Raw genomic sequence first — 27,644 nt, forward strand, 5'->3', positions numbered from 1 at the left:
TCTAGCTGCAGCATTTTGAATTAGTCCAGCCTAGAGGAAATAAATGCATGAATTAGTTTTTCAGCATCACTCTGAGACAAGATCTTTCTAATTTTAGAGATATTGCGCAAATGCAAAAAAGAAGTCCTACATATTTGTTTAATATGCGCATTGAATGACATATCCTGATCAAAAATGACTCCAAGATTTCTCACAGTATTACTAGAGGTCAGGGTAATGCCATCCAGAGTAAGGATCTGGTTAGACACCATGTTTCTAAGATTTGTGGGGCCAAGTACAATAACTTCAGTTTTATCTGAGTTTAAAAGCAGGAAATTAGAGGTCATCCATGTCTTTATGTCTGTAAGACAAGGATAGGGAGAGAAGGTTGGTCTGTATGGTTCAATCAAACAGAAAGATCTGCTGCTAACGTCTTGGTGCCAGATACAATAGCACACCTTCAAAGTTGTAGTGTTGTCCATGCCTTGATGAGTCACACCTGTTTTGATGGCAAACCTATATAACATTAGGCAGGTGATCACAATGTTATGGCTGATCAGTGTATTTGTGAACAGTCTCTCATTGGGAAAATTTTCTGCACTTGAAGAACCTGATTTCGAGATCACAATGATAAAAGAAAAAAACTCACTCCATGTATTAGGATGCTTATATTTATTAAAATATATGGCGGAACAATAACCAAAGAAATCTCAACGAGTCAAGAACATTCCATCTTTCCTTCCACCCTTCCTTTCCATTTTAAGAAAGGCAATCAGGAAACTACAAAGAAGGAGCCTGCACAACTGCTTTGTCCTCATGATGCCTGGGTGAGTTACCACTTCCATTCTCTAAGTATTTCTTCTTTCCAATGCACAATCTGTTGTGGAGAAAAAAAATCAAAAATAAATATGGCACATGACCATTAAAAACCCATAACACTTTATCAAGCTAAAAGTGTTCTTTTATTTGCCTAACCAATCTTAATTCCATGTATGGATGTCACAAGCTTTAGGGCCCCTTCACATAAAACGACTGAAGCCGATTGGCGCACAAAGGAGGAATCGGATGCCACTCGTGACAAATCAGAGCCGCCTCGAACGCCTCGTACAGCTGTCACCACCACTCTGATTGCGTCGTCCATCGTTTATTATGAAATAATGCTGAATTTATGTGGAAATGATTGTTGTACAAAAGCTTCAGATAACTGTCGCTGAGTTAGATGATGAATGGAGTGCAGTCTGAAGCAGAAATGAGGTGTTAATTGGTGAACCTCGGCTGACGCACAAAAATGATGCATGCGTAGCGAAGGCAGGACAGACCAATTTTTAGAGGGGACCGTACGGTCGGCGACACCGGCTCTTCATGAGACAAGAGCATAGGGTAAATCATGTAAAACATAACAGGGAGAACAGTATTCCACATAATTTCCGTACTTCCTGCTGTACGTCTTTATAACAGGAATTAAGTATTATAAATTGTATGTGTGTGGTTTTTTTACAATGAGAACAGATTCATGACTAGTAACATGATTGTCTTACATTTAAACAATACATTCATTGTTCCTATAATGTTCTGAATCTGTGCTCTGATTATTTTGCGTTACAGATTTTTGTTTATGTACGTATGTCCAGCATCTAATTACTCCACTGCTGTGTGCACGACTTTCCACATGCTTGCACTGTGTTCGTGCGCGTGAAGTCGAACGTGCACAAAACCATCACTGCGGTATTGTGCACACCTGTCCCACCATGTGTCTGTCCAGACAGCAGGTGGAATGTTTCGTGGTTCCATATTTCGTTATTTGTTCACGGATTTTCAGCCAGTTTCTGCTTCTTTCGCCCAACTTCGTGTTATGTGTGAAGAGGCCCTTTATCTTTGTACCTAAAACTATAATGTTTAGCACCACAACACTACCTCAGAAAAATGTACTCACCCCCGGCACTTTTGCATCTGCGCCACTGTTTCTGGAAGCTCTTTACTGAGGGTTTCCGGAAGGAACAAGTTGACCACAGATGAGGCAATTGTCAGACTTCCCATGATGATATAAGGCAGAAATTTATTATAAGAACCTATAAAGAACATATGGGGGGACTCCACATTATTAAGTTACATAGTTATACTTGAAAACCAAAGCCTTAAGCATTCATTATGAGCAAAGACTGGCAAATGACTACATTATAGGCCCCTGCTGAATTCTAGTTTCATTTGAGTTGACGTTCACATTCCTGGAAAAATGATTGCAGTGGTGGCGCCAGGAAATTTTTGTTGGGGGGCTGAGGGGGAGCTGGGGTAAAAGTTGGAGGGGCTCCACAAAATGTCGTCGAAATGAACAATATATAGTAAATTGGTTTATAAATACCAAGGTATATGTTTTAGTCACCCATACTCCTCTAAAATGTGGTATCAGTGTGCACACACACACTTAGAATGATTGCAAGTTCAGTAAACTTGCACATAGGTATAAATAGATAAGTGAAGTTTTAAGAGTGGCCATAATAAATATTTAGGGAACCCAAATTTTTGGAGTATGGAGTTAAATTTGTTTCATTAATACCTGCAAATGCACAGAGGGTGATTTTGATTTGTACACGTGCTTTGTGATCCACAAACACAAATTTCTGATTTGCAACTTGTGTGGGAGTTTTTACAAATAAATGTTTATTTGCAAAACTGAAAATTCTGTTTGTGAAGGGTGATTCAGCATTGGTGGATCACTGAAAACACACATTCATCACTTTGCTCAGTTACGCAATATTGAGACATTCTCAGCACAAAACTACAGTTGAGATCCACAAATATGTCAGTCGCTATTCACATTATTGGCAGAATTATTATTGTTATTATTATTATTGGCTGAGGGGGGCTTGGCTCATTATTGGGTGGGCTTAAGCTCCCCCTAGCCCCCCCTTGGCACCGCCACTGATTGATTGTACATTAAAATTGGTCAAATATTCATGGAATGAGTGAACGTCTTTTAAATAACACAAAACCCACAGCGTTTATGGTATGATACATTTTGCATTTGATCGTTGGAGTGGTTTTGTACTATAAAGTACAGAAGGCACCTGCCATCATGTGGAAAAACAACCCAGAAGAGTGGGCACAGATTCTGTATGTTTATTTTCATCCCCAATAGGGTTGAGCCGGATATTCCGGTACAGATAAAGCATTTTTGACGAGTACAAGCATGATACAAGTAAAACTCGTCAATATCTGTGCTCGTGCTGGAGGAAAATCCTCATTGGGTAACTGATTGTCTTCACGCTGTATGATTGGCCAGTCACACACAGCACCCACCACTCTCTACACAGACACGTCTCTCTGCAGCCTCTCGCACACACACGGACAAGGACTGATCTCTCTCTGTGCTTCGTTTGACTCTAGCTCACGATGCTCTCTTCAGCACTCCTTAGGTTTTCTTCAGCTCACCTCTATTTCAGTTAGTATGATATTTAAAGTTACTTGGTGAAGTTGTTTCGTATTGTATGCCGTGCATTTGACAAGACAGAGCTGAAAACGGCTCCTGTCACGTCGCTCACTGCCTCCACTCTGTTTTTTTTTTGAAACCGTTTGTTTGCTCTTCGTTTGACTGGTGATATAAAGTCATTTGGAAAACTTTGCTCGTACTGAACGCGGTGCTTTTGAGAAGAATACAGTAAACAAGGCTGACATATTATTTTCCTGTTTAGCATCACTGGATGTTTGCATGAATCACCAAGTTCACACAGATCATTAAAAAATAGTCTTACAGACCACTTACACACATACATACATATAGCTGAACACACAAAGTAACCTATATTAATTTTTTTTTACTTTCTCAATATTTTTTTACTTTCTCACTGCAGTTCATGAAAATAAATATAAATATTACAAATTAAGCTTTATATATTGTTTATAGGCTTTTTATAGGCTTTGAATACAGTAGATATTTTCTGTTACATAGCGCGCGCGCATACACACGCACACACACACACACACACACACACACACACACACACACACACACACACACACACACACACACACACACACACACACACACACACACACACACACACACACACACACACACACAAACACCTTAATCAACATTGTTTAACTTTGTGTGGAAAAAAATGCCAAGAACGCTAGGTAGTAAAAATAAATAAATAATTGAAAATAATATCAGTTTGATCATAAAATAAAAATAAAAAAATAGAAAAGAAAGTTGTGTTGAGTGTGACAACTCTTGTTCATGCATACTTAGTTCATAAATTCCTACTACATTGAATCTCAGTTCTGAGGCTGTTCTGTCATTCATTCATACACTTAAGAATATTCATGTTCTGAGTTTATAAAAAACTTGTTCTGTAAAATAGTTCCTTTACTATTGTGATCAAAAACATTGAATCTCAATTCTGAGGCTGTTCTGTAAATATTCATTCATACACTTAAGAATATTAATGTTCTGAGTTCATAAAAACTTGTTCTGTAAATAGTTCTCGTGACTGGCTGCATGCCACCTGATGATATAATGGAATACCACAGTGTTAAATTGATCACAAAACATGAACTATCAGATTCATACTGTTTTTACCGAAATAGAAGTCAAAGAAAATTTAAAAATCACTGCTGTTTTTTCTTTCTTTCTTTAATTAGCTTTTTCCATACCATTCCAACTTTTTCTAATTTAAGGTTGTATGAGAAATTATTCTCTTCTCCATGTTCTGCTAAGAATTCTGCCAGATGGGAGTTTGGGAGTCATGCCAGGACCTGGAATAGAGCCTGACCCAAACTGTTCCAAACTGGCTGATGAGGGGAACATTCAGCTTGTGAGGGCTGACTAAACCAGTCAGGCTGAGAGGCCAGAAAGGGTACAGAAGCTCTTTCAGGGCCAGTTTTGTTAATTTATTTTATCCATAAATATGGTGGCAAGTGTGACGTGGTCTGTATGGCAACAGTGACCTAGTAAACGAATGCACTGACTTTATTAGGACAGTGATTCCTTTTGTACTGATTATTCTGAAGCACCTTTGTTTTTTTTGTTCAAATACATACTTCTTCTCATGGATTTTGCAATGTGCACAATATAATGAATTACTTAAGTTTGTTGGCCAATCTTTTTGAAATGTAATGAATACTATTCAGGGTAGAATTTACCAGAGAACAATATCTTGATTCCAATTCTACTCATGGTCAACATGTAGTGACTCATGACAGCAGCAGGTTTTATTTTGAGATTATGGAGCCAATACAACAATACAGGCACCATGAGTATTTGAACACTACATCTGAGCAACACCACTATACCTTCCTCCAACACCTACTGCTATACATGACTTCTATCAAGCTGCACAAGCAAGAAGACGTCACAGTCAGTCTGTGGGAAGCCGGTTTATCAAAACCCACTGCAGAACAACACTTAAAGTTTAAAAATATTAAATCTGACTGGGTTGGTAAGGGTGGACTTGACCCATGTGAAGCGCCTTGAGGCAGCTTTGTTGTGAGTTGGCACTATACGAGGGCTGTCAATAAAGTATAGGTCCTTTTTATTTTTTTCAAAAACTATATGGATTTCATTCATATGTTTTTACGTCAGACATGCTTGAACCCTCGTGCGCATGCGTGAGTTTTTCCACGCCTGTCGGTGACGTCATTCGCCTGTGAGCACTCCTTGTGGGAGGAGTCGTCCAGCCCCTCGTCGGAATTCCTTTGTCTGAGAAGTTGCTGAGAGACTGGCGCTTTGTTTGATCAAAATTTTTTCTAAACCTGTGAGGCACATCGAAGTGGACACGGTTTGAAAAATTAAGATGGTTTTCAGTGAAAATTTTAACGGCTGATGAGAGATTTTGAGGTGATACTGTCGCTTTAAGGACTTCCCACGGTGCGAGACGTCGCGCAGCGCTCTCAGGTGCCGTCGTCAGCCTGTTTCAAGCTGAAAACATCCACATTTCATTATTGATCCAGGACGTCGTGAGAGAACAGAGAAGTTTCAGAAGAAGTCGGTTTCAGCATTTTATCTGGATATTCCACTGTTAAAGGAGATTTTTTTTAATGAAAGACGTGCGGACGGATTGCAGCGTCGGCTCGCAGCTGCCGCGATGCTCCACCACAGGAAAAACACCTCTGTTGGAAGCCTTAAGGACAAGTTGGAACATGTCCAGCTGTTAATCAATTTCTCATATACTCACTCCACTGAAAGCCATCAAAAGCCGCCTGGATTTTACAAATGGTTATCAACACAGAGGTGTTTTTCCTGTGCCGCCGCACCGCGCCGGCTGCGTCCCGACGCACGGACCCGTCCGCACGTCTTTCATTAAAAAAAATCTCCTTTAACAGTGGAATATCCGGATAAAATGCTGAAACCGACTTCTTCTGAAACTTCTCTGTTCTCTCACGATGTCCTGGATCAATAGAGCCTGAAATGTGGAGGTTTTCAGCTTGAAACAGGCTGACGACGGCGCCTGGGACCGCTGCGCGAAGTCTCGCACCGTGGGAAGTCCTTAAAGCGACAGTATCACCTCAAAATCTCTCATCAGCCATTAAAATTTTCACTGAAAACCAGCTTAATTTTTCGAACCGTGTCCACTTCGATGTGTCTCACAGGTTTAGAAAAAATTTTGATCAAACAAAGCGCCAGTCTCTCAGCAACTTCTCAGACAAAGGAATTCCGACGAGGGGCTGGACGACTCCTCCCACAAGGAGTGCTCACAGGCGAATGACGTCACCGACAGGCGTGGAAAAACTCACGCATGCGCACGAGGGTTCAAGCATGTCTGATGTAAAAACATATGAATGAAATCCATATAGTTTTTGAAAAAAATAAAAAGGACCTATACTTTATTGACAGCCCTCGTATAAATAAACTGAATTAAATTGTGCAACAATATTCCTTTTCAGATAAACTGGATTTACATGAACTATCTACTATGTTATAATACCATGTCAATAAAGCTCACAGAGCACGCTGCTCAGTAGGACAAGGAGCTGGGCTGCCAATATGTAGACCTTGGTTCCATTCCCACTCTATGCCCTTGGATATCACACTTCATCAGTATATTTTCCCAGTCCACCCAGGTGTAAATGGGTACTGGCTGGGGAAGTGACCTGCATCAGACTGGTGTCCTGGTCACACTACGGAATCTGGGACATAGGACTTACTTAAATCAAGATCATATGAGTTGGGATGGAGGTTTTTCCTCAGTATAACAGTGTGTGTTTACCATTAGATTTTTTAAAAATAAAAACTTATTGAGAATAGGCCCTTGATATTTTTGGGCATACATACCTAAATAGATGACATAAGGAGCTGTAATGCTGCCGATGCGTGCGGCAGAGGAACACATTCCCATACCCACATTCCTGAGTACAGTAGGGTAGAGCTCGGCTGTGAAGATGTAGACGATGCTGAAGGCCATGGTAAAGCCAAATTTCCCAGTCATTTCCAGTGCCAGAGCAACATAGTGAAGACCTAAAAGGAGAGTCATGAGGTATTTGGAGTGTCTATGAAGTTACAATCTTTGTAAAATGCCTAATAAAAACAGAGTTCCAGAATATTACTTTCTTCCAGTAACTCGATTCATTTATGTTGATTTTGTCCTCTGATAATGTTAAACATCAAAATATACAGTTTAAACACAACAAAGGTACATTGCATTTGGTGTTTTACCATTTTTAAATTAATGCTGAATGCCATGCAGGAGACAATACTGTATCGGCATCGTATGGTCACCAAATTACTGTGCAAAGTGACAACTTAGGAGGAAACAAATTGAGGTGTTTCAACTTGTAAAATTGGTTAGGTGAATGTAGAAAACAAGGATGTTCTGAAAAAGGTGACATTTTATCTGCAGAAAACGCAAACGTCAAATGACGATATGACGTCAAATGTGATAACTGAAAACTTAAAAAGGAATGTGTATTATTTCACACTATTCTACAAGGTAAGCCCTTTTCTTGTAATGATATAAAAGTAGAAGATGGGGTCAATGACAATGAGAAGTCTTACTGTGAGGCAAGAACTGGATGAGCAAAAGAACTCCTCCACCGATAATAAGGAAAGATGAGAGAAGAGCTCTTCTGTGACATCTCTTTAGGAGGCAGGTGGACACAATGTATGCAGGAACCTCACTCACAGCTGATAAAAAACAATTCATGAAGGGGTTTCCACTGAGGTTAGAGGTGTTCAGAGACAATCCAAAATAGCCTATGTTTATTGCCATCCTGAAAACAATTAGAAAGAAAGACTTATGTAAATGGTATTTCCATAGCATTTATAAAGCAAATATAGTAAATCTGAACTTTGATTTCTTTTAGTTCCTTTGGAAATAACAATCTCTGTGTGTGTGTGTATACACACACACACACACACACACACACACACACACACACACACACACACACACACACACACACTGGGGCCAAAAAGTATTTAGTCAGCCCGTGATTGTGCAAGTTCTCCTACTTAGAAAGATGAGAGAGGTCTGTAATTTTCATCATAGGTACACTTCAACTATGAGAGACAAAATGAGAAAAAAAAAAAAAACAAAAACCAGGAAATCACATTGTAGGATTTTTAAAGATTTATTTGTAAATTATGGTGGAAAATAAGTATTTGGTCAATAACAAAAGTTCAACTCAATACTTTGTAACATAATCTTTGTTGGCAATGACAGAGGTCAAGCATTTCCTGTAAGTCTTCACCAGGTTTGCACACACTGTAGCTGATATTTTGGCCCATTTCTCCATGCAGATCTCCTCTAGAGCAGTGATGTTTTGGGGCTGTCGCTGGGCAATATGGACTTTCAACTCCCTCAACAAATTTTCTATGGGGTTGAGGTCTGGAGAATGGCTTGGCCACTCCAGGACATTGAAATGCTTTTTACGGAGCCACTCCTTCATTGCCTGAGCGGTGTGTTTGGGATCATTGTCATGCTGGAAGACCCAGCCACGTTGCATCTTCAAAGCTCTCACTGATGGAAGGAGGCTTTGGCTTAAAATCTCACGATACATGGCCCCGTTCATTCTTCCCTTAACACGGATCAGTTGCCCTGTCCCCTTTGCAGAAAACCAGCCCCAAAGCATGATGTTTCTACCCCCATGCTTCACAGTAGATATGGTGTTCTTGGAATGCAACAGCATTCTTCTTCCTCCAAACATGACGAGTTGAGTTTTTACTTAAAAGTTCCATTTTGGTTTCATCTGACCGCATGATATTCTCCCACTCCTCTTCTGGCTCATCCACATGCTCTCTGGCAAACTTCAGATGGGCCTGGACATCAGGGGGACACGCCTGGCACTGCAGGATTTGAGTCCCTCTCTGCGTAGTGTGTAGCCTTTGTTACTTTGATCCCAGCTCTCTGCAGGTCTTCATCAGGTCCCTTCATGTAGTTCTGGGATTTTTGCTCATAATCATTTTGACCCCACGGGATGATATTTTGTGTGGAGCCCCAGATCGAGGGAGATTATCAATGGTCTTGTATGTCTTCCATTTTCTTACAATTGCTCCCACAGTTGATTTATTCACACCAACCTGCTTGACTATTGTAGATTCACTCTTCCCAGCCTGGTGCACATCTACAATTTTCTTCCTGTTGTCCTTTGACAGCTCTTTGGTCTTGGTCATGGTTGAGTTTGGAGTCTGACTGTTTCAGGCTGTGGTTAGGTGTCTTTTATACAGATAACGAGTTCAAACAAGTGCCATTAATACAGGTAACAGGTGGAGGACAGAGGAGCTTCTTAAAGAAGGTACAGGTCTGTGACAGCCAGAAATCTTGCTTGTTTGTGGGTGACCAAATACTTATTTTCCACCATAATTTAGAAATAAATTATTTAAAAATCCTACAATGTGATTTCCTGGATTTTTTTTCTCATTTTGTCTCTCATAGCTGAAGTGTACCTATGATGAAAGTTACAGACCTCTCTCATCTTTCTAAGTAGGAGAACTTGCACAATCAGGGGCTGACTAAATACTCTTTGGCCCCACTGTGTGTGTGTGTGTGTGTATATATATATATATATATATATATATATATATATATATATATATATATATATATATATATATATATATATATATACAACCCCAATTCCAGTGAAGCAGGGACATTGTGTAAAATGTAAATAAAAACAGAATACAATGATTTGCAAATCCTGGACTGTAGATGATGGAATCTCTAAATTCCTTGCAAATGAACGTTGAGAAACATTGTTCTTAAACTGTTGGACTATTTTTTTTCATACAGTTGTTCACGAAGTGGTGATCCTCACCCCATCTTTGCTTGTGAATGGCTGAGCCTTTTGGGGATGCTCCTTTTATACCCAATCATGACACTCGCATGTTTCCAATTAGGTGTTCTTTGACCATTCATCAACTTTCCCAGTCGTTTGTTGCCCTGTCTCAACTTTTTTGAAATGTGTTGCAGGCATCCATTTCAAAATGAGCAAATATTTGCACAAAACAACAAAGTTTATCAGTTTCAACATTAAGTATCTTGTCTTTGTGGTGTATTTAATTGAATATAGGTTGAAGAGGATTTGCAAATCATTGTATTCTGTTTTATTTACATTTTACACAATGTCCCAACTTCACTGGAATTGGGGTTGCATGATTTTTTTTAAATAAATAATTTGCATTTTATTGCATGAAATAAGAATTTGCTAAGTATTTTGAACTTCACTGGAATTAGGGTTGTGTGTGTATGGATATATACATACATACATACATACATACATACATATATATATATATATATATATATATATATGACTCTGGTCTAATGGCCATTATTCAATGTTATAATGCAGAAAATACAAATTACTCACCACAAGAGGAGACACATCAGTGTAATACATCTTATGTTTTTGGATTTCAGTACATCAAGCATGGAATACTTCCTGGCTGGGTGCACAGGCTGTAACTAAAACCAAGCCAAACAACAGAAATCATACCGTTAACAGTTCCAGACAGCTACAGGAAGATTTATAGGGCCTACGTGAATACAGTTAAAACTATGAGGCTGCAGTACATGCGTCAATCAAAGTAGAGTCAGTGACCAACATTACCCTGTGACCATTCATTCTTTCATTCATTGAGGGTGCGCGTGTGTGTGTGTGTGGGGGGGGGGGGTGAGTCTATCCCAGCAGTCATTGGGTCCACCTTGAATGGTCCGCCAGTCTACCGCAGTGATGATTTTTGCACTAAATTTCATGGAGATCCATGTCTTACCTTTTGACATAATGCCCATTTCCATCAAGTAATAGAGGCAAAGAGTACATAACAAAAGTACAAAATGTTTCCTTTGAATGTATTCAGTTATTGTCACAGGTAAATGAACAACACATAAATAAAAACATTAAGCATTTTGTACTTAATGATTTTAATAAAAAAAAAAAAAAATGTCTTAAAAAAGCATGAGACTGTGGATCAAATAAACGTTTTGCATTTCAGAGTTGTCCAGCAGGTGTCAGCATAAACATGACAAAACCAGATGCTAATGCTGTCAGATACATTTATTGCATAAAACCCACCATCAAACACTACATACTAGTAAATATTAATGAAAAGGTAATTCTATGTTTTGCTCACTTTGTGAGCCGTTACATTGCTGTGATGTATGATCGGCAACCTCCGTCTTCACGGGTTGTGCCAGAGCGTACAACTCGAAATTCTAACTTGAATGGCCATTATGTTGCACTTTGCTGAGTCAAATCTCCTTTTTTTCCGAGTTCCGAGCACAATCGAATTCAGCCTAAGGTTTTCCATTTACTCTTTCATTCAAGAGATTTTAATAAATGTTACTTGCAAAGCGTATATTTTATACAGCCCTATTGTATATTTTTTAAATTTAAAGGGTGTTGTGGTTCATCTCCCTGCTGTCTATCCAATTTTGTAAATCCAGTTTTGGTTAAGTTTGTGTTCTCTGATCTCGGAGATTTTTTCATTGCACATTTTTACTGTGAATTATTTAGTGTATATTTGTACATGCTCGTACAGAGAGAGTGTAGTTCAAATTGGAGTCAAAATCTTTGTATTCTTGTAGATGCTTAGTGAATAAAGGCTATTCTGAGTTCTGGGTTCATCCTTGTGACTGTTTAGTAGTCTTAGTTCTGGTCTATTCTTTATTAAAATGTGCATTTGGTTTCAGTCTTGTTTCTAAGTTTTATTGAAGTTTGGTTTTATTCTATAGGTTTGTCAGTTTTGCCCCACTTCCTGTTTTACTTTGACATAGTCTTCTCTGGTCTTGGTTGCTGATTTGTTAGCTGCCTTTGTCCTTGTGTTTATATTCTTGAAGTTTGATCTCCAGTTGCCTCCTTATCCTGCCTGTCTACGTTTTCCAACTTTGGCCTGTGAATTTTCGGAATTTGTTCTTTGAACATTATGACCTTGGACTGAAACTGGTTTTGCTTAAAGCACACTGTTTGAACACATCCCGTCTGTCCTCTGCATCTGGGGTCGCATCAGAACTCAAAACACAACACAGGCAGAAACTAAACGCCTGATATTGCATAATTTCTGAACACTGTGTAACTTTACCTCAGCTTCTTTAAAGATTGCAGGTGGTGCTTCAACTTTATTTTTTCTTGCAGCATCTCTGAGTATGTTCTCAGCCTCCAGCACTCTTCCTTGACTGATGAGCCATCGTGGAGACTCTGGAATGAACCTATAATGAATACAGATTTAAAAAACAGATGCCAAGAGTATGACAGTATACATGCGTAAAATGTGACCTTTCTTGTTTATAGGGCAGAGATAGGGAATTATTAAATTTTTCATTAATGTTTGCAGTCATATGTTAGCGGTTACTTTTAACATATGCTGTTATCATACAGTTGATCTTTGCTAAAATTTATACTAACAGTTGAAGCTAACAGCAGCAGATGTAATTTTGCACGTCTGGCTATAAGCAAATGCTAATCACAGTCAGTGTTTGCTTTTATATGGCTTGTTTGTAATCAAATACACTATGTCAGTGTAATTGTACACCTGTCAGTGTACAATTACACTGACAGTGTAATTTGAGAAATGTGTAACCTTTGTAAAAATTCCAGTTTATTTCTCTGTTGGCAGATTTGCTTTTGTGTGGGTTTTTGCCTCAAAACTTTGTAATAATAATAATAAACATATACATATATATACATATATATATATATATATATATATATATATATATATATATATATATATATATATACAGTGGGGAAAATACGTATTTGATCCCCTGTCAGTTTTGCAGGTTTTCCCACCTACAAAGAATGGAGAGGTCGTAGGTATTATGTTTTATCGTAGGTTCACTTCAACCGTGACAGACAGAATCTAAAAAAAAAAATCCAGAAAATCACATTGTATGATTTTTAAATAATTAATTTGCATTTTATTGCATGAAATAAGTATTTGACCCCCTAGAAAAACAGAGCTTAACAATTGGTACAGAAACATTGGTCTGCCATTACAGAGGTCAGACATTTCCTGTAGTTCTTGACCAAGTTTTCACACACTGCAGCAGGGAGTTTGGTCCACTCCTGCATACAGATCTTCTCCAAATCTTTCAGGTTTGGAGTTTGAGCTCCCTCCAAAGATTTTTCCCTGGCTTCCCTGGCTGTGTTTGGGGTCACTGTCATGCTGGAAGACCCAGTCACGACCCATCTTCAATGGTCTTACTGAGGGAAGGAGGTTGTTTGCCAAGATCTCGCAATACATGACCCCATCCATCCTCCCTTCAAGACGGTGCAGTCGTCCTGTCCCCTTTGCAGAAGAGCACCCCCAGAGTATGATGTTTCCACCCCCATGCTTCACAGTTGGAATGGTTTTCTTGGGGTTGTTCTCATCCTCTAAACATGGTAAGTGGAGTTAATGCCGAAAAGCTCTATTTTGGTCTCATCTGACCACATGAACTTCTCCCATGCCTCCTCTGGATCATCCAGATGGTCACTGGTGAACTTGAAACGGGCCTGGACATGTGCTGGTTTTAGCAGGGGGACCTTGCTGCCCTGTAGGATTTTAAACCATGACAGCATCATGTGTTACTAATGTAATCTTTGTGATTGTGGTCCCAGCTCTCTTCAGGTCATTGACCAGGTCCTCCTGTGTAGTTCTGAGCTTTCTCAGAATGATCCTTACCCCACAAAGTGAGCTCTTGCATGGAATCCCAGACCGAAGGAGATTGACAGTCATCTTGTGTTTCTTCCACTTTCTAATAAATAATCAGTTGTTGTCGTCTACCAAGCTGCTTGTCTGTTGTCCTGTAGTCCATCCCAGCCTTGTGCAGGTCTACAGTTTTGTCCCTGGTGTCCTTAGACAGCTCTTTGGTCTTGGCTATGGTGGACAGGTTGGAGTGTGACTGATTGAGTGTGTGGACAGGTGTCTTTTATACAGGTAACAAGTTCAAACAGGTGCAAATAATACAGGTAACGAATGCAGAACAAGAGGGCTTCTTAAAGTAAAATGAACAGGTCTGTGAGAGCCAGAATTCTTGCTGGTTGGTAGGGGATCAAATACTTATTTCATGCAATAAAATGCAAATTAATTATTTAAAAAAAGAAATCATACAATGAGATTTTCTGGATTTTTTTTTTTATTCTGTCTTTCACAGTTGAAGTGTACCTACGATAAAAATTACAGACCTCTACATTCTTTGTAGGTGGGAAAACCTGCAAAACTGACAGGGGATCAAATACTTATTTTCCCCACTATATATATATATATATATATATATATATATATATATATATATATATATATATATATACACACACACACACACACACACACAGTGAGGAAAATAAGTATTTGAACATCCTGCGATTTTGCAAGTTCTCCCACTTAGAAATCATGGAGGGGTGTGAAATTTTCATCTTAGGTGCATGTCCACTGTGAGAGACATAATCTAAAAAGAAAAAATCCGGAAATCACAATGTATGATTTTTTAATAATTTATTTGTATGTTGCTGCTGCAAATAAGTATTTGAACACCTACCAACCAGCAAGAATTCTGGCTCACTGTTATGATTATTTATTAGAAAGTGGAAGAAACACAAGATGACTGTCAATCTCCCTCGGTCTGGGATTCCATGCAAGATCTCACTTTGTGGGGTAAGGATGATTCTGAGAAAGCTCAGAACTACACAGGAGGACCTGGTCAAGAACTACACAGGAGGACCTGGTCAATGACATGAAGAGAGCTGGGACCACAGTCACAAAGATTACATTAGTAACACATGATGCTGTCATGGTTTAAAATCCTGCAGGGCAGCAAGGTCCCCCTGCTCAAGCCAGCACATGTCCAGGTCCGTTTGAAATTCACCAGTGACCATCTGGATGATCCAGAGGAGGCATGGGAGAAGGTCATTTGGTCAGATGAGACCAGAATAGAGCTTTTTGGAATCAACTCCACTTACCATGTTTAGAGGATGAGAACAACCCCAAGAAAACCATCCCAACCGTGAAGCATGGGGGTGGAAACATCATACTCTGGAGGTGCTCTTTTGCAAAGGGGACAGGACGACTGCACCGTATTGAAGGGAGGATGGATGGGGTCATATATTGCGAGATTTTGGCAAACAACCTCCTTCCCTCAGTAAGAGCATTGAAGATGGGTCATAGCTGCAAACGCTTTGGGGAAAGTGTCCTGAGGAATCTTTCTGATTTCTCAGCAGATGTTTTCCTTCAATGCATCGATGCTTGGCATCAACATAAACTTCAGGGTCTCTGCAAGTAAAAAAGAAACATAAGTGATTACGTTTGTAGCATTTAAGGGTCAAACCGAGTGTTTCAAATATTGTCTATTTTTTTGGGACACCCTATGTATAGTGAGGCAAATAAGTATTTGATGCAATTTTGATTTTCCAAGTTTTCCAGCTTAGAATGAATGTCAAGGTCTGTAATTTGTATCATAGGTACACTTCAAATGTGAGAGGCTGTATCTAAAAAAAATATTCAGAAAGTCACATTGTATAACCCCAATTCCAATGAAGTTGGGACGTTGTGTAAAATGTAAATAAAAACAATACAATGAAATCCTCTTCAACCTATATTCATCAGACCACAGGACACTTTTCCACTTTGCATCTGTCCATTTCAAATGAGCTCCGTCCCAGAGAATGCGGCGGCGTTTCTGGATGTTGTTGATGGATGGCTTTCGCTTTGCATGGTAGAGTTTTAACTTGCACTTGTAGATGTAGCGACGAACTGTGTCAACTGACAATGGTTTTCTGAAGTGTTCCTGAGCCCACACAGTAAGATCCTTTACATAATGATGCTGGTTTTTAATGCAGTGCCACCTGAGGGATAGAAGGTCATGGGCATTCAATGTTGGTTTTCGGCCTTGCTGCTTATGTGTAGAAAGTTCTCCAGATTCTCTGAATCTTCTGATTATGAACTGTAGATGATGGAATCCCTAAATTCCTTGCAATTGAATGTGAAACATTGTTCTTAAACTGTTGGACTATTTTTTCCACGGACACTGAAAAAAATGCTACTTTGGATCAACTTAAAAAAATTGATGTAATTTGTTACAGCTAATTTTTTTAGTTTCTCACAATGTATATTTAGGATTTTGTAAAGTGATTCCAGCAGATTTAAACTGGAAACCACAATTTTCCATTAGACCAATGTAAATAAGTACTTTGAATGAAGTGCACTGTGTTTCACTTTTTTTCAGTGCAGTTGTTCACAAAGTGGTGATCCTCGCCCCATCTTTGCTTGTGAATGGCTGAGCCTTTTGGGGATGTTCCTTTTATACTCAACCACGACACATGCCTGTTTCCAATTGGGTGTTCTTTGAGCATTCATCAATTTTCCCCATGTTTTGTTGTCCCGTCCCAGCTTTTTTGAAATGTGTTGCAGGCATCCATTTCAAAATGAGCAAATATTTGCACAAAAACAGTAAAGTTTATCAGTGTGAACATTAAATATCTTGTCTTTGTGGCATATTCAATTGAATATAGGTTGAAGAGGATTTGCAAATCATTGTATTCTGTTTTATTTACATTTTACACAATGTCCCAACTTCATTGGAATTGGGGTTGCATGATTTTTTTTAAATAAATAATTTGCATTTTATTGCATGAAATAAGTATTTGATCACCTACCAACCAGGAAGAATTCTGGCTCTCACAGACGTGTTCATTTTTCTTTAAGAAGCCCTCCTATTCTGCACTCTTTACCTGTACTAATTGCACCTGTTTGAACTCCTTACCTGTATAAAAGACACCTGTCCACACATCAATCACACTCAACCCTGTCCACCATGGCCAAGACCAAAGAACTGTCTCAGGACACCAGGGTCAAAACTGTAGACCTGTGCAAGGCTGGAATGGGCTAAAGGGCAACAGGCAAGCACCTTGGTGAGAAGACAACAACTGTTGGTACAGTTATTAGAAAATGGAAGAAATACAAGATGACTGTCAGTCTTGCTTGGTCTGGGGCTTCATGCAAGATCTCACCTCATGGGGTAAGGATGATTCTGAGAAAGCCCAGACCTACACTGGAGGACCTAGTCAATGACCTGAAGAGAGCTGGGACCACAGTCGCAAAGATCACCTGAGTAACACGCAACGCCATCATGGTTTAAAATCCTGCAGGGCACGTGAGTTCCCCCTGCTCAAGCTAGCACATGTCCAGGCCAATTAAAGTTCGCCCGTGACCATCAGGATGATCCAGAGGAGGCATGAGAGGAGATCATTGGTCAGATGACACCAAATTCGAGCTTTTTGGCATCAACTCCACTCGCCGTGTTTAAAGGATGAGAACAAACCCAAGAACACTGTCCCAACTGTGAAGCATGGGGGTGGAAACATCATTTTTGGGGGTGCTTTTCTGCAAAGGGGACCAGACAACTGCACTGTAATGAAGGGAGGATGAATGTGGTCACTATTGCGAGATTTTGGTAAACAATCTCCTTCCCTCAGTAAGAGCAATGAAGATGGGTCGTGGCTGGGTCTTGCAGCATGACAATGAACCAAAAATAACAGAGCCAGGGCAACTAAGGAGTGGCTCCATAAGAAGCATTTCAAGGTCATGGAGTGGCCGAGCCAATCTCCAGACCTGAACCCAATAGAAAATCTTTGGAAGCAGCTGAAACTCAAAGCCTGGAAGATCTGGAGAAGATTTGGATGGACCAAACTCCCTGCTGCAGTGTGCGAACTTGGTCAAGAACTACAGTAAACGTCTGACCTCTGTAATGGCAAACAAAGGTTTCTGTACCAAATATGAAGGTTTGATTTTCTATTGTATCAAATACTTATTTCATGCAATAAAATGCAAATGAATTTGTTGGGAAAGTGTAGGTACACGGACCCACAACAGGGGGCGCAAATGAACGGACAATGGAGGAAGTCAAATAACAACACTTTACTGTTGTGAATAAGCACAACAAACACAACGGATCACAACAATAGACAAAGAAGTCAATTCACAAGAATGTGTCACGTGGGCAGGCTCGAAGATAAGAGACGTTTGTCCAAAGCAGAACCGGAACCACACGATTTCCTCCGCCACCGAACCCCGGGAATACTGGAGCCGCCAAGTCCCGAACTCCCAGGTGGCCACTGCCTCCACGTGTCGGATCTGGTACTGCTGGCGAGGAGCAAAAACAGTTAGAAGTGGGTGCGTGTGCACCCAGCAACACGTATGGTGGGAAACCACCTCCACCTCTCGTCGAAAAAAGAAACGGAATATCCAACTCACACAATCAACAGATATTCACAGTCAGCTGAGAAATTACCTCCTTGGTAGAGCGATATCTCGGCAGAGAAGTGGAGATGACGTCCTGCAGATATACCGCTGCGGATCAGATGATTGGTAACAGCTGTCGTAGGTGACAGCTGTCACCCCGGCTGCTCCTGTGAGATGGCAGCGCCCTCTGGTGCCTGGAGCCCGCACTCCAGGCAGGGTGCCCTCTGGTGGTGGTGGGCCAGCAGTACCTCCTCTTCAGCAGCCCACACAACAGGACCCCCCCCTCAACGGGCGCCTCCTGGCGCCCGACCAGGCTTGTCCGGGTGGCGGCGGTAGAAATCGGCCAGGAGGGCCGGGTCCAGGATGAAACTCCTCTTCAACCAGGAGCGTTCTTCGGGGCCGTACCCCTCCCAGTCCACCAAATACTGGAAGCCCCGGCCCATCCTTCGGACATCCAAAAGCCGGCGCACAGTCCAAGCCGGCTCGCCATCGATGATCCGGGCAGGAGGTGGTGCCGGACCCGGAGTACAGAGGGGTGAGGTGTGATGAGGCTTAATCCGGGACACATGGAAAACGGGATGGATCCGCAGTGAGGCCGGAAGCTGAAGCCTCACTGCGGCTGGACTGATGACCTTGAGGATCTTAAACGGACCGATATACCGTTCCTGCAATTTAGGGGAGACCACTTGGAGGGGAATGTCCTTAGTTGACAACCACACTTCCTGCCCTGGCCGATACGTAGGGGCCGGGGTCCGCCGACGGTCTGCATGGGCCTCCGTCCTCATCCGGGCCCTCAGCAAAGCAGAACGGGTGGCACGCCACACCCGACGGCACTTCCGCAGGTGGGCCTGGACCGAGGGCACACCGACCTCTCCCTCAACCACCGGAAACAAAGGAGGCTGGTACCCCAGACACACCTCGAAAGGGGAGAGGCCGGTGGCTGACGACACCTGGCTGTTATGGGCATACTCAATCCAGGCCAAATGGGTACTCCAGGCCGCCGGGTGCACGGCCGTCACGCAACGCAGGGCCTGTTCCACCTCCTGATTGGCCCGTTCTGCTTGCCCGTTGGTCTGGGGATGATACCCGGATGAGAGACTCACCGTGGCCCCCAGTTCCCGGCAGAAGCTCCTCCAGACTTGCGAGGAGAACTGGGGACCGCGATCGGAGACAATGTCTGTGGGAATCCCATGCAGCCGGACGACGTGGTGGACCAGGAGGTCCGCTGTCTCCTGGGCCGTCGGGAGCTGCACCCATAGGGGAAGTGGAATTCCGCTCTGGGAAAGCAAATTGTCTAGCAAATTCCCCTCAGAGCCCGTGTCCACCAGTGCTGGGGCCTGAAGGGTTAAATCCTCATAAAGGATTGTAACTGGGAGTCGTGTGGCAATATGGGTGTGTCCCACGTGAATGTCTCGGCCCACCCCTAGCCCAGTTTCTAGGGGCGGGCGTTGGTGTTTAACCGCTCGGGGCAGTCCCTCACCTGATGCTCTATCGAGCCACAAACAAAGCATGCTCCGCGGACCAGCCTCCTCTGTCTATCCGGGGGTCTAAATGTGGCCCTGCTCGTGTCCATAGCTTCATCAGCAGGGGGAGCTGTTACCACACGGAGCGTAGGGGCCGTGGAGCGTGGGGAGGGCGGAGCTCGGTCGGAGCTGGAAGGGAGAGGGACGGCGCGTGCCCGGCCACGCCCTTCGTCTCGTTCCCGACGGCGTTCTTCTAACCGATTGTCTAATTGTATAATGAGATCAATAAGCCCATCTAAATCCCGCGGTTCGTCCTTAGCCACCAGGTGCTCCTTTAGAACCAACGACAGTCCGTTTACGAAGGCGGCGCGGAGGGCAGTGCTATTCCAGCCGGACGTCGCAGCCGCGATGCGGAAGTCGACTGCATAAGCAGCTGCGCTCCGGCGCCCCTGTCTCATTGACAGCAGCACGGCTGAAGCGGTCTCTCCTCTATTTGGGTGATCGAACACTGTTCTGAACTCCCTCACAAACCCATCATATGTCTGAAGGAGCCGTGAATTCTGCTCCCAGAGCGCTGTAGCCCAAGCGCGTGCCTCACCGCGAAGCAGATTTATCACATAAGCTATCTTGCTGGCATCAGTCGCGTACATGACAGGACGTTGTGCGAAGACGAGCGAACACTGCATAAGGAAGTCCACGCACGTCTCTACACAACCTCCGTACGGCTCTGGAGGGCTTATGTATGCTTCTGGGGAAGGTGGGAGGGGTCGTTGAACGACCTGTGGAACGTCACTGTTATGCACAGGGTCGACAGGAGGGAGAGCCGCAGCAGCGCCCTGAGGGCGCGCTTCCACCTGCGCGGCGAGAGCCTCCACCCTGCGGTTAAGGAGGACGTTCTGCTCGGTCATAAGATCCAACCGAGCCGTGAAAGCGGTGAGGATTCGCTGCAACTCACCGATCATTCCTCCTGCGGACGCCTGTGCGCCCTGTTCTTCCATTGGCCATTCAACAGCCGGTTGACGCCCCTCGGGATCCATGACGTTGGCCGAGATATCCTGTTGGGAAAGTGTAGGTACACGGACCCACAACAGGGGGCGCAAATGAACGGACAATGGAGGAAGTCAAATAACAACACTTTACTGTTGTGAATAAGCACAACAAACACAACGGATCACAACAATAGACAAAGAAGTCAATACACAAGAATGTGTCACGTGGGCAGGCTCGAAGATAAGAGACGTTTGTCCAAAGCAGAACCGGAACCACACGATTTCCTCCGCCACCGAACCCCGGGAATACTGGAGCCGCCAAGTCCCGAACTCCGAGGTGGCCACTGCCTCCACGTGTCGGATCTGGTACTGCTGGCAAGGAGCAAAAACAGTTAGAAGTGGGTGCGTGTGCACCCAGCAACACGTATGGTGGGAAACCACCTCCACCTCTCGTCGAAAAAAGAAACGGAATATCCAACTCACACAATCAACAGATATTCACAGTCAGCTGAGAAATTACCTCCTTGGTAGAGCGATATCTCGGCAGAGAAGTGGAGATGACGTCCTGCAGATATACCGCTGCGGATCAGATGATTGGTAACAGCTGTCGTAGGTGACAGCTGTCACCCCGGCTGCTCCTGTGAGATGGCAGCGCCCTCTGGTGCCTGGAGCCCGCACTCCAGGCAGGGTGCCCTCTGGTGGTGGTGGGCCAGCAGTACCTCCTCTTCAGCGGCCCACACAACAGAATTATTTAAAAATCATACAATCTGATTATTATTATTTTTTAGATTCTGTCTCTCACAGTTCTACAATAAAAATTACAGACCTATCCATCCTTTGTTGGTGGGGAAACTCGGAAAATCAACAGTGGATCAAGTATATAATGTACATAATATTTTCATTTTGGACATACTTTCATTTTCTATACCCTCTTATTCCAGTTAGGGGTCACGGGAGCCTATCCCAGTGGTCATGAGGGTGATGGTACACCGTGAACAGGATGCAACTCTCACCTCATGTCAATTTAAACTTTCCAATTCACCAAACCTGTGTTTCTTTGGAAGTCAGAGTACCTGGAGGGAATCTACAAAACTACAGAGGGAATATGCAAACTCCATACACAGTCACAGTGTGGAAAATAATAAAAGTCAGAGTACAAGAACCAGGTGTTATCTATTCATATAATGTGTCTTTAAAAAAAACAATTTCGAGGTCCCTAAGTCAGATTCCCGGCGAGAACATGCAAATTCCACACAGAGAGGACAGTACTATCCGTGAAGCCACTGTGCTGCCCAATGGCACAGTTCTGCTCATCCGCTAACCACTAATTAGCAAAGCTAATGTTTTCATTAGCAGATTAGATTTCAGCTAACTTTGAAAACCATCAGTGGACCAATTAGCTTATGTTAAATTTAGTTGTGATAACTTTTTTGGCTGGTAATGTGAGTAAATTTAACAGCTAAAAAAGTTTGCCAACCCTAAAATCCTTCATGTTAGTTCCTGTTTATGAATGTAGAGTGCTAGTTAACACTTCCGGTTCACAGGTCAAAGCACACAAGTGCTGGTGAGAAAAAAAGAAGTTAAACTGTGGACAAAAACGGTATGTAAGCAGCTCAAAGTCAGCATTTTTATTTATTTATCTTTTGTACATTTGTTTTGTGTTTGTGAACGCAATAAGGTGAGTCGTAGTTCCATTAACAGTTTATAATAAATATATAATACAGAGATAAACTGTGACTTCTAATACTGCGATTTACTTCTTTTGCTAAAAATGATGACAGTGTTTGGGGTTTTATTTTTTAATTTATCTATTTTTCGTTTTGTGTTTGTGATTGCCTTTGAATTTACTCAGTAGCCCCTGTGGCGCTTAAACTCGAAACTGGCTCATCAGTAGCCAACACTGTTCCGAGACAATACTAAAACTTAGGGGTTAGCGATAATTTTTTGCAGTTTATCGGTTTATAGTAACTTTTCAATTAAATTCAATTTATTTAGAGTTTATTTTTTAGAGTTGCCTCAAGGTGTTTCACACAAAACAATTCAAAAACCCAAATAAAATTAATTAAAAGATTAAAAAAAGCACAGTAAAAGAGTAAGAGTAAAAGTAAAAAGCATAGTAACATAATATGTCAATATGCTAGCCATACGAAAGGGAAAATAAGTGCGTCTTAAGTCTGGACTTGAAAGTCTCTACAGAATCGGACTATTTTATTGATTCAGGGAGATCATTCCACAGAACAGGGGCACGATAAGAGAAAGCTCTGTGACCTGCAGACTTTTTATTCACCCTAGGGACACAAAGTAGTCCTGCATCCTGCGAACATAAAGCCTGGGCCGGTATGTAGGGTTTAATTAGATCAGCTAGGTAAGGAGGTGCTAGTCCGTGAACAATTTTATAGGCTAGTAGCAGACCCTTAAAATCCAATCTCACAGAGACAGGAAGCCAGTGAAGAGATGCCAAAATGGGTGTAATGTGGTCAAACTTTCTGCTTTCTGTCAAAAGTCTGGCAGCAGCATTTTGAACCAACTGAAGACCCCTAATGCTGGACTGCAGTAAACCAGAAAATAGAACATTGCAATAATCCACTCTAGAAGAGACAAATGCATAAATCAGGGTCTCAGCATCAGCCATAGACAGGATGGGAAGAATCTTCGCTATATTTCACACATGGAAGTAATATCTCTAATGTGGAGGTCAAAGGACAACATAGGATCAACAATTACCCCAAGGTTCTTCACTTTGTCAGTATGATGTATAACACATGAGCCTAGGCTAAGCGCTAGCTGGTCAAATTGATGCCAATGTCTCACTGGACTAAGAACTATCATTTCAGTCTTATCAGAGTTTAAAAGTAGGACGTTGCTAGACATCCCTCTTCTCACTGATGCAAGGCAATCTTCCTAGGATTTTATGTGGATGAGATTACCAGCAGTTCGGCATGTACAACTGAGTATCATCAGCATAGCAGTGAAAGGCAATCCCAAAACACTGCAGTATATGCCCAAGAGGTGCTTTTCAATCAGCGGGTTAGTGGTTATCGAAGCTAACTTTGCGGTTAGCTGTGCCCACCACTAGCGCTGCCCTTATTCATCCACAATAATTGAATAATAAGAAACATACCACCACAGCGGAATGTAGACCACAGCAGTAGTGGACAAAATGGCGAGAAGAGTCCTCCATTCTCTGACTCCGTATGCAATCCAGGGTAATGTCATGTACCCAATGCAGTAGAAAAGGAATGCTCCAAGAGTTGTGAAGAGCACACGCATGGTCTTACTCAACAACTCTGTTCCTGTGCAAGATGAGTATGAGAATAAACACAAGAAACATCATCCAGTTCATTTAAAAGGCAAAAGCACACTGTTCATGTATCAAGTTATGAAAAGAAATAATGACTGTTTTACAACTCTTACCAAGTACAAATGCAGAAATATATAGGGATATCTGTGAAGCTCCGATAAAGAGGAACATAATGCAGAACATATTCCATGAATGAGAAAAGGACTGAAGCAGGACAGACAGAGACTGGGCACAGAGAGAGATGAAAACAACCTTCTTTCTTCCAAACCTGAATGAAAAAAAACAAAAACAAAAAAAAACAAAAACAGTATTATTCTGGGGGCCAGATTTGCCCCCCATGCACCCCAACTTTTTGAATCGTGTTGTCACACCGATATTGTGTACAAATTGTTCATCGTCTTTGTTGGTTCTTTTTTAAAGGCCATCAAATTAAAGCTAAATCTCCATAGAACACAAATCTGAATGGATATTACTGGTATACATCACCTAAATATGTGTTTTGATGCTTTGAATTGAGCACCATTGACTGTGCTTGACACCAGCGGTCATAGAGGTTTGCAGAGTTTGCACTGAGTTACGAAGTTCACATGAGTCAATATGTCTATGGGAGCCAAAATCTATACGTGCAGCGTGTGACAGACCAGACGTGTGACACACAGACAACTGATACCATCAACATATACAGAGACAACGCCCCACTTCAGACGCCACATCCCCAACCCTAGGCATAAATATTGTTAATTAATTTATTCATTCATTTTCTGTACCTGTTTGACACTCAAGGGCCACGGGAAGGTGGGGGCTGAAGGTTTTAATTTCTTTGTTATCACATCCGCCAAGGACATAATAAAATCATCAACATTTATTTATTTATTTGTCTGTCTATCTGTTAGCAGGATTACGTCAAAACTACTGCACGGATTTTGACAAACTTTTCACCACAGACAGAAATTAGGCCATGGAAGACCAATAAAATTTGGAGGTGATCAGGATCGAGATCCGGGTTCTGGATCAAGATTTTACTTTATATAGGCTTTGAAGGATTACTTCAAAACTACTTCACGGATTCTCAACAAATTTGCACCACATGTACTTATTAGGGCAGGGAAGACTCCACTGAATTTTGGAGGTGATCTGGATCCGGATCTGGATCCTGGCTCAGGATTTCACTTTATAGGTTTTAAGGATTACATCAAAACCACTTCACAGATTCTCAACAAATTTGCACCAGAGATAGATATTTGGACATGGAAGAGTCCACAGAATTTTGGATCCAGATACAGACTGGTAGATGTCAGAAATCTCAGATTGCTCTTGTTCTTCATTCATCTGAGCTTGTTCAATGTAATATATGTGGACGTACTTCATCTTCATCTCATGTGTTGATAAAAAATGTGTTTAAAGGATTCGATGAACTCCAGGTGATTTTCAGAGTCGGCCCCAACATTCCTTTGTTTGGAAATAGTTGGTCTACAGTAATCATGAAAATCTGACGAAAATGATACTCATTGACTTGTTTTTGGTCTCCATTATCATGTAACATGAAATAGCAGTAAAAACAATAGTAATATTCAAAACAAAAAAATATTAAACAACAAAGCCATATCCCCTCCATCTCCAGCAGCTCAACTCAGCTGGTGTATAGTTTTCACAGCTGCTGATCAGCTAAACATGAAAACTGCTCAGTGCTGTGTCCTGAACATTTTCTACAGTCACGCTGGTACAACGGTTACTCTGAGGTACTTCACTCATGAACTCATTCCACTTTGACTAATTCTACTTACAACAAATACTTTAATCTCTGTCAAGTTCAGCATTCGTTCATTCATTCATTTTCTATACCCGCTTATTCTGATTAAGGGTCATGGGGAAGCTGGAGCCTTTCCAATCGGTCATTGGCTGAGAGGTTGGGAATGCCTTAACAGGCCACCAGTCCATTGTAAGAAAGTTCAACAGAACTTTCTCAAAGACACCAAATTCTGGTCACAACAATTGTAACCTTTGTCTCTAAATACGTTATCTCATCATACATGTACATACACATATATACACTGTTTAAAAGGTATAGTCCCTTTGGATTTCCACCATAATTGATGAAAATTCCTTTGTGTTGAAGTCTAGTTATTATAAAGTACATTTATTTCAGTGGTATATCGCAAATGTTATTGCTGGCAAAATATTTATTTTGGAGAAATTCCATGGCAAATAAAGTTAGGTCAGTGTATGAGTTTTCTATGAAAGACGAAGTACTATTTGAGTGTTATCTTTCCTGTACAGCAGATACGTAGCAAAACCTTTCTGTGAAATATGGCCATATTTTATTTGAAGTTCTTTCCAATGAGATCTCTGGTCAAATGTTCACTGTCACTGTCTTCAAGTGTATGTGAATATTTTCTGGCGTCTCTTTTTGCTCCATCTGAAGGTCTACCACATTTCTACTGTTCCGTGATGCTAACACTAGCATATATAGCATAGTAGCACCATGTGAAGGTTGGAACTCACCCACCCTACATGTCATCAATGACATTACCACCAAAAGTGTGTCATAGCATCTTGTATTTTAACCTACCTACGTCAAATTCGGAAATTGTTTCCAAGCAAGGTAAATTTTGATAAAAGTAGTAACATATTTTTATGGCTTAGCTGGTAAATAATAAAAAGGTATTATACCGTTAAGGTGTTTCAAAGGAAGAGGAGTGAAAGGGCCATTATTGTAAATGTAGTGAGACGTGGACTATACGTCACATTCCTGGGGTGGAAAGGAGCCAAGAGAAAGAGCAGGAAAATAAACTTTTCTGAAACACAAATTTTGTACCCAACAATCTTTATCAATCTCTACTTTTTCCAAATAACAGCATTAGTGTAAACAATTATTTATTATTACAGATGTCTCAGAATCCTCTTCATCACTGCACTGTTGTGGCAGATAAAATCATCCTTAATACATTTGAGCAGTAAAAATGACATGCACCCATGCTTAAAATAAAATTGCAGGTTGGACACGATTTGCTTCATGCCAGTAGCAGCAGGCAGGGCGTCACACCATGTCCGAATTATCTCAATAATCCATTCATGTCCACCACTAATATAATTACATTTCAACGAGCTGTGGGGTGAGACAACAGCAGTGATGAAATTGTAAACATGCGATTTGATGTTGGATCTGTCGGCTTATGTATTTAACAACTGAACAGTCCCTATTGATGTGTTTACACATAACAACGACAAGTCACGAATGCCACGAAGTATATATTCTT

At 41.5% G+C, this 27,644-nt stretch overlaps 1 protein-coding gene across 1 annotated transcript in view; it reads right to left on the reverse strand.

Moving 5' to 3' along the window:
• Window positions 1–630: 630 nt before the first annotated feature.
• Window positions 631–27,644, reverse strand: part of slc22a5 (solute carrier family 22 member 5) — a 31,525-nt gene continuing 4,511 nt past the window's right edge. The window contains exons 3-10 of the mRNA XM_034177988.1: window positions 24,501–24,655; window positions 24,208–24,379; window positions 12,497–12,623; window positions 10,786–10,880; window positions 7,970–8,184; window positions 7,250–7,432; window positions 1,913–2,048; window positions 631–856 (exon numbers count right to left, since the gene is read on the reverse strand). Of these exons, the coding sequence (XP_034033879.1) occupies window positions 760–856; window positions 1,913–2,048; window positions 7,250–7,432; window positions 7,970–8,184; window positions 10,786–10,880; window positions 12,497–12,623; window positions 24,208–24,379; window positions 24,501–24,655 (1,180 nt within the window). The 3' untranslated portion in view covers window positions 631–759. The remainder of the gene's footprint in view (window positions 857–1,912; window positions 2,049–7,249; window positions 7,433–7,969; window positions 8,185–10,785; window positions 10,881–12,496; window positions 12,624–24,207; window positions 24,380–24,500; window positions 24,656–27,644) is intronic.

This window comes from Thalassophryne amazonica, chromosome 9 (genome assembly GCF_902500255.1).
Source record: "Thalassophryne amazonica chromosome 9, fThaAma1.1, whole genome shotgun sequence".
In the NCBI taxonomy this organism is placed as follows: Eukaryota; Metazoa; Chordata; class Actinopteri; order Batrachoidiformes; family Batrachoididae; genus Thalassophryne; species Thalassophryne amazonica.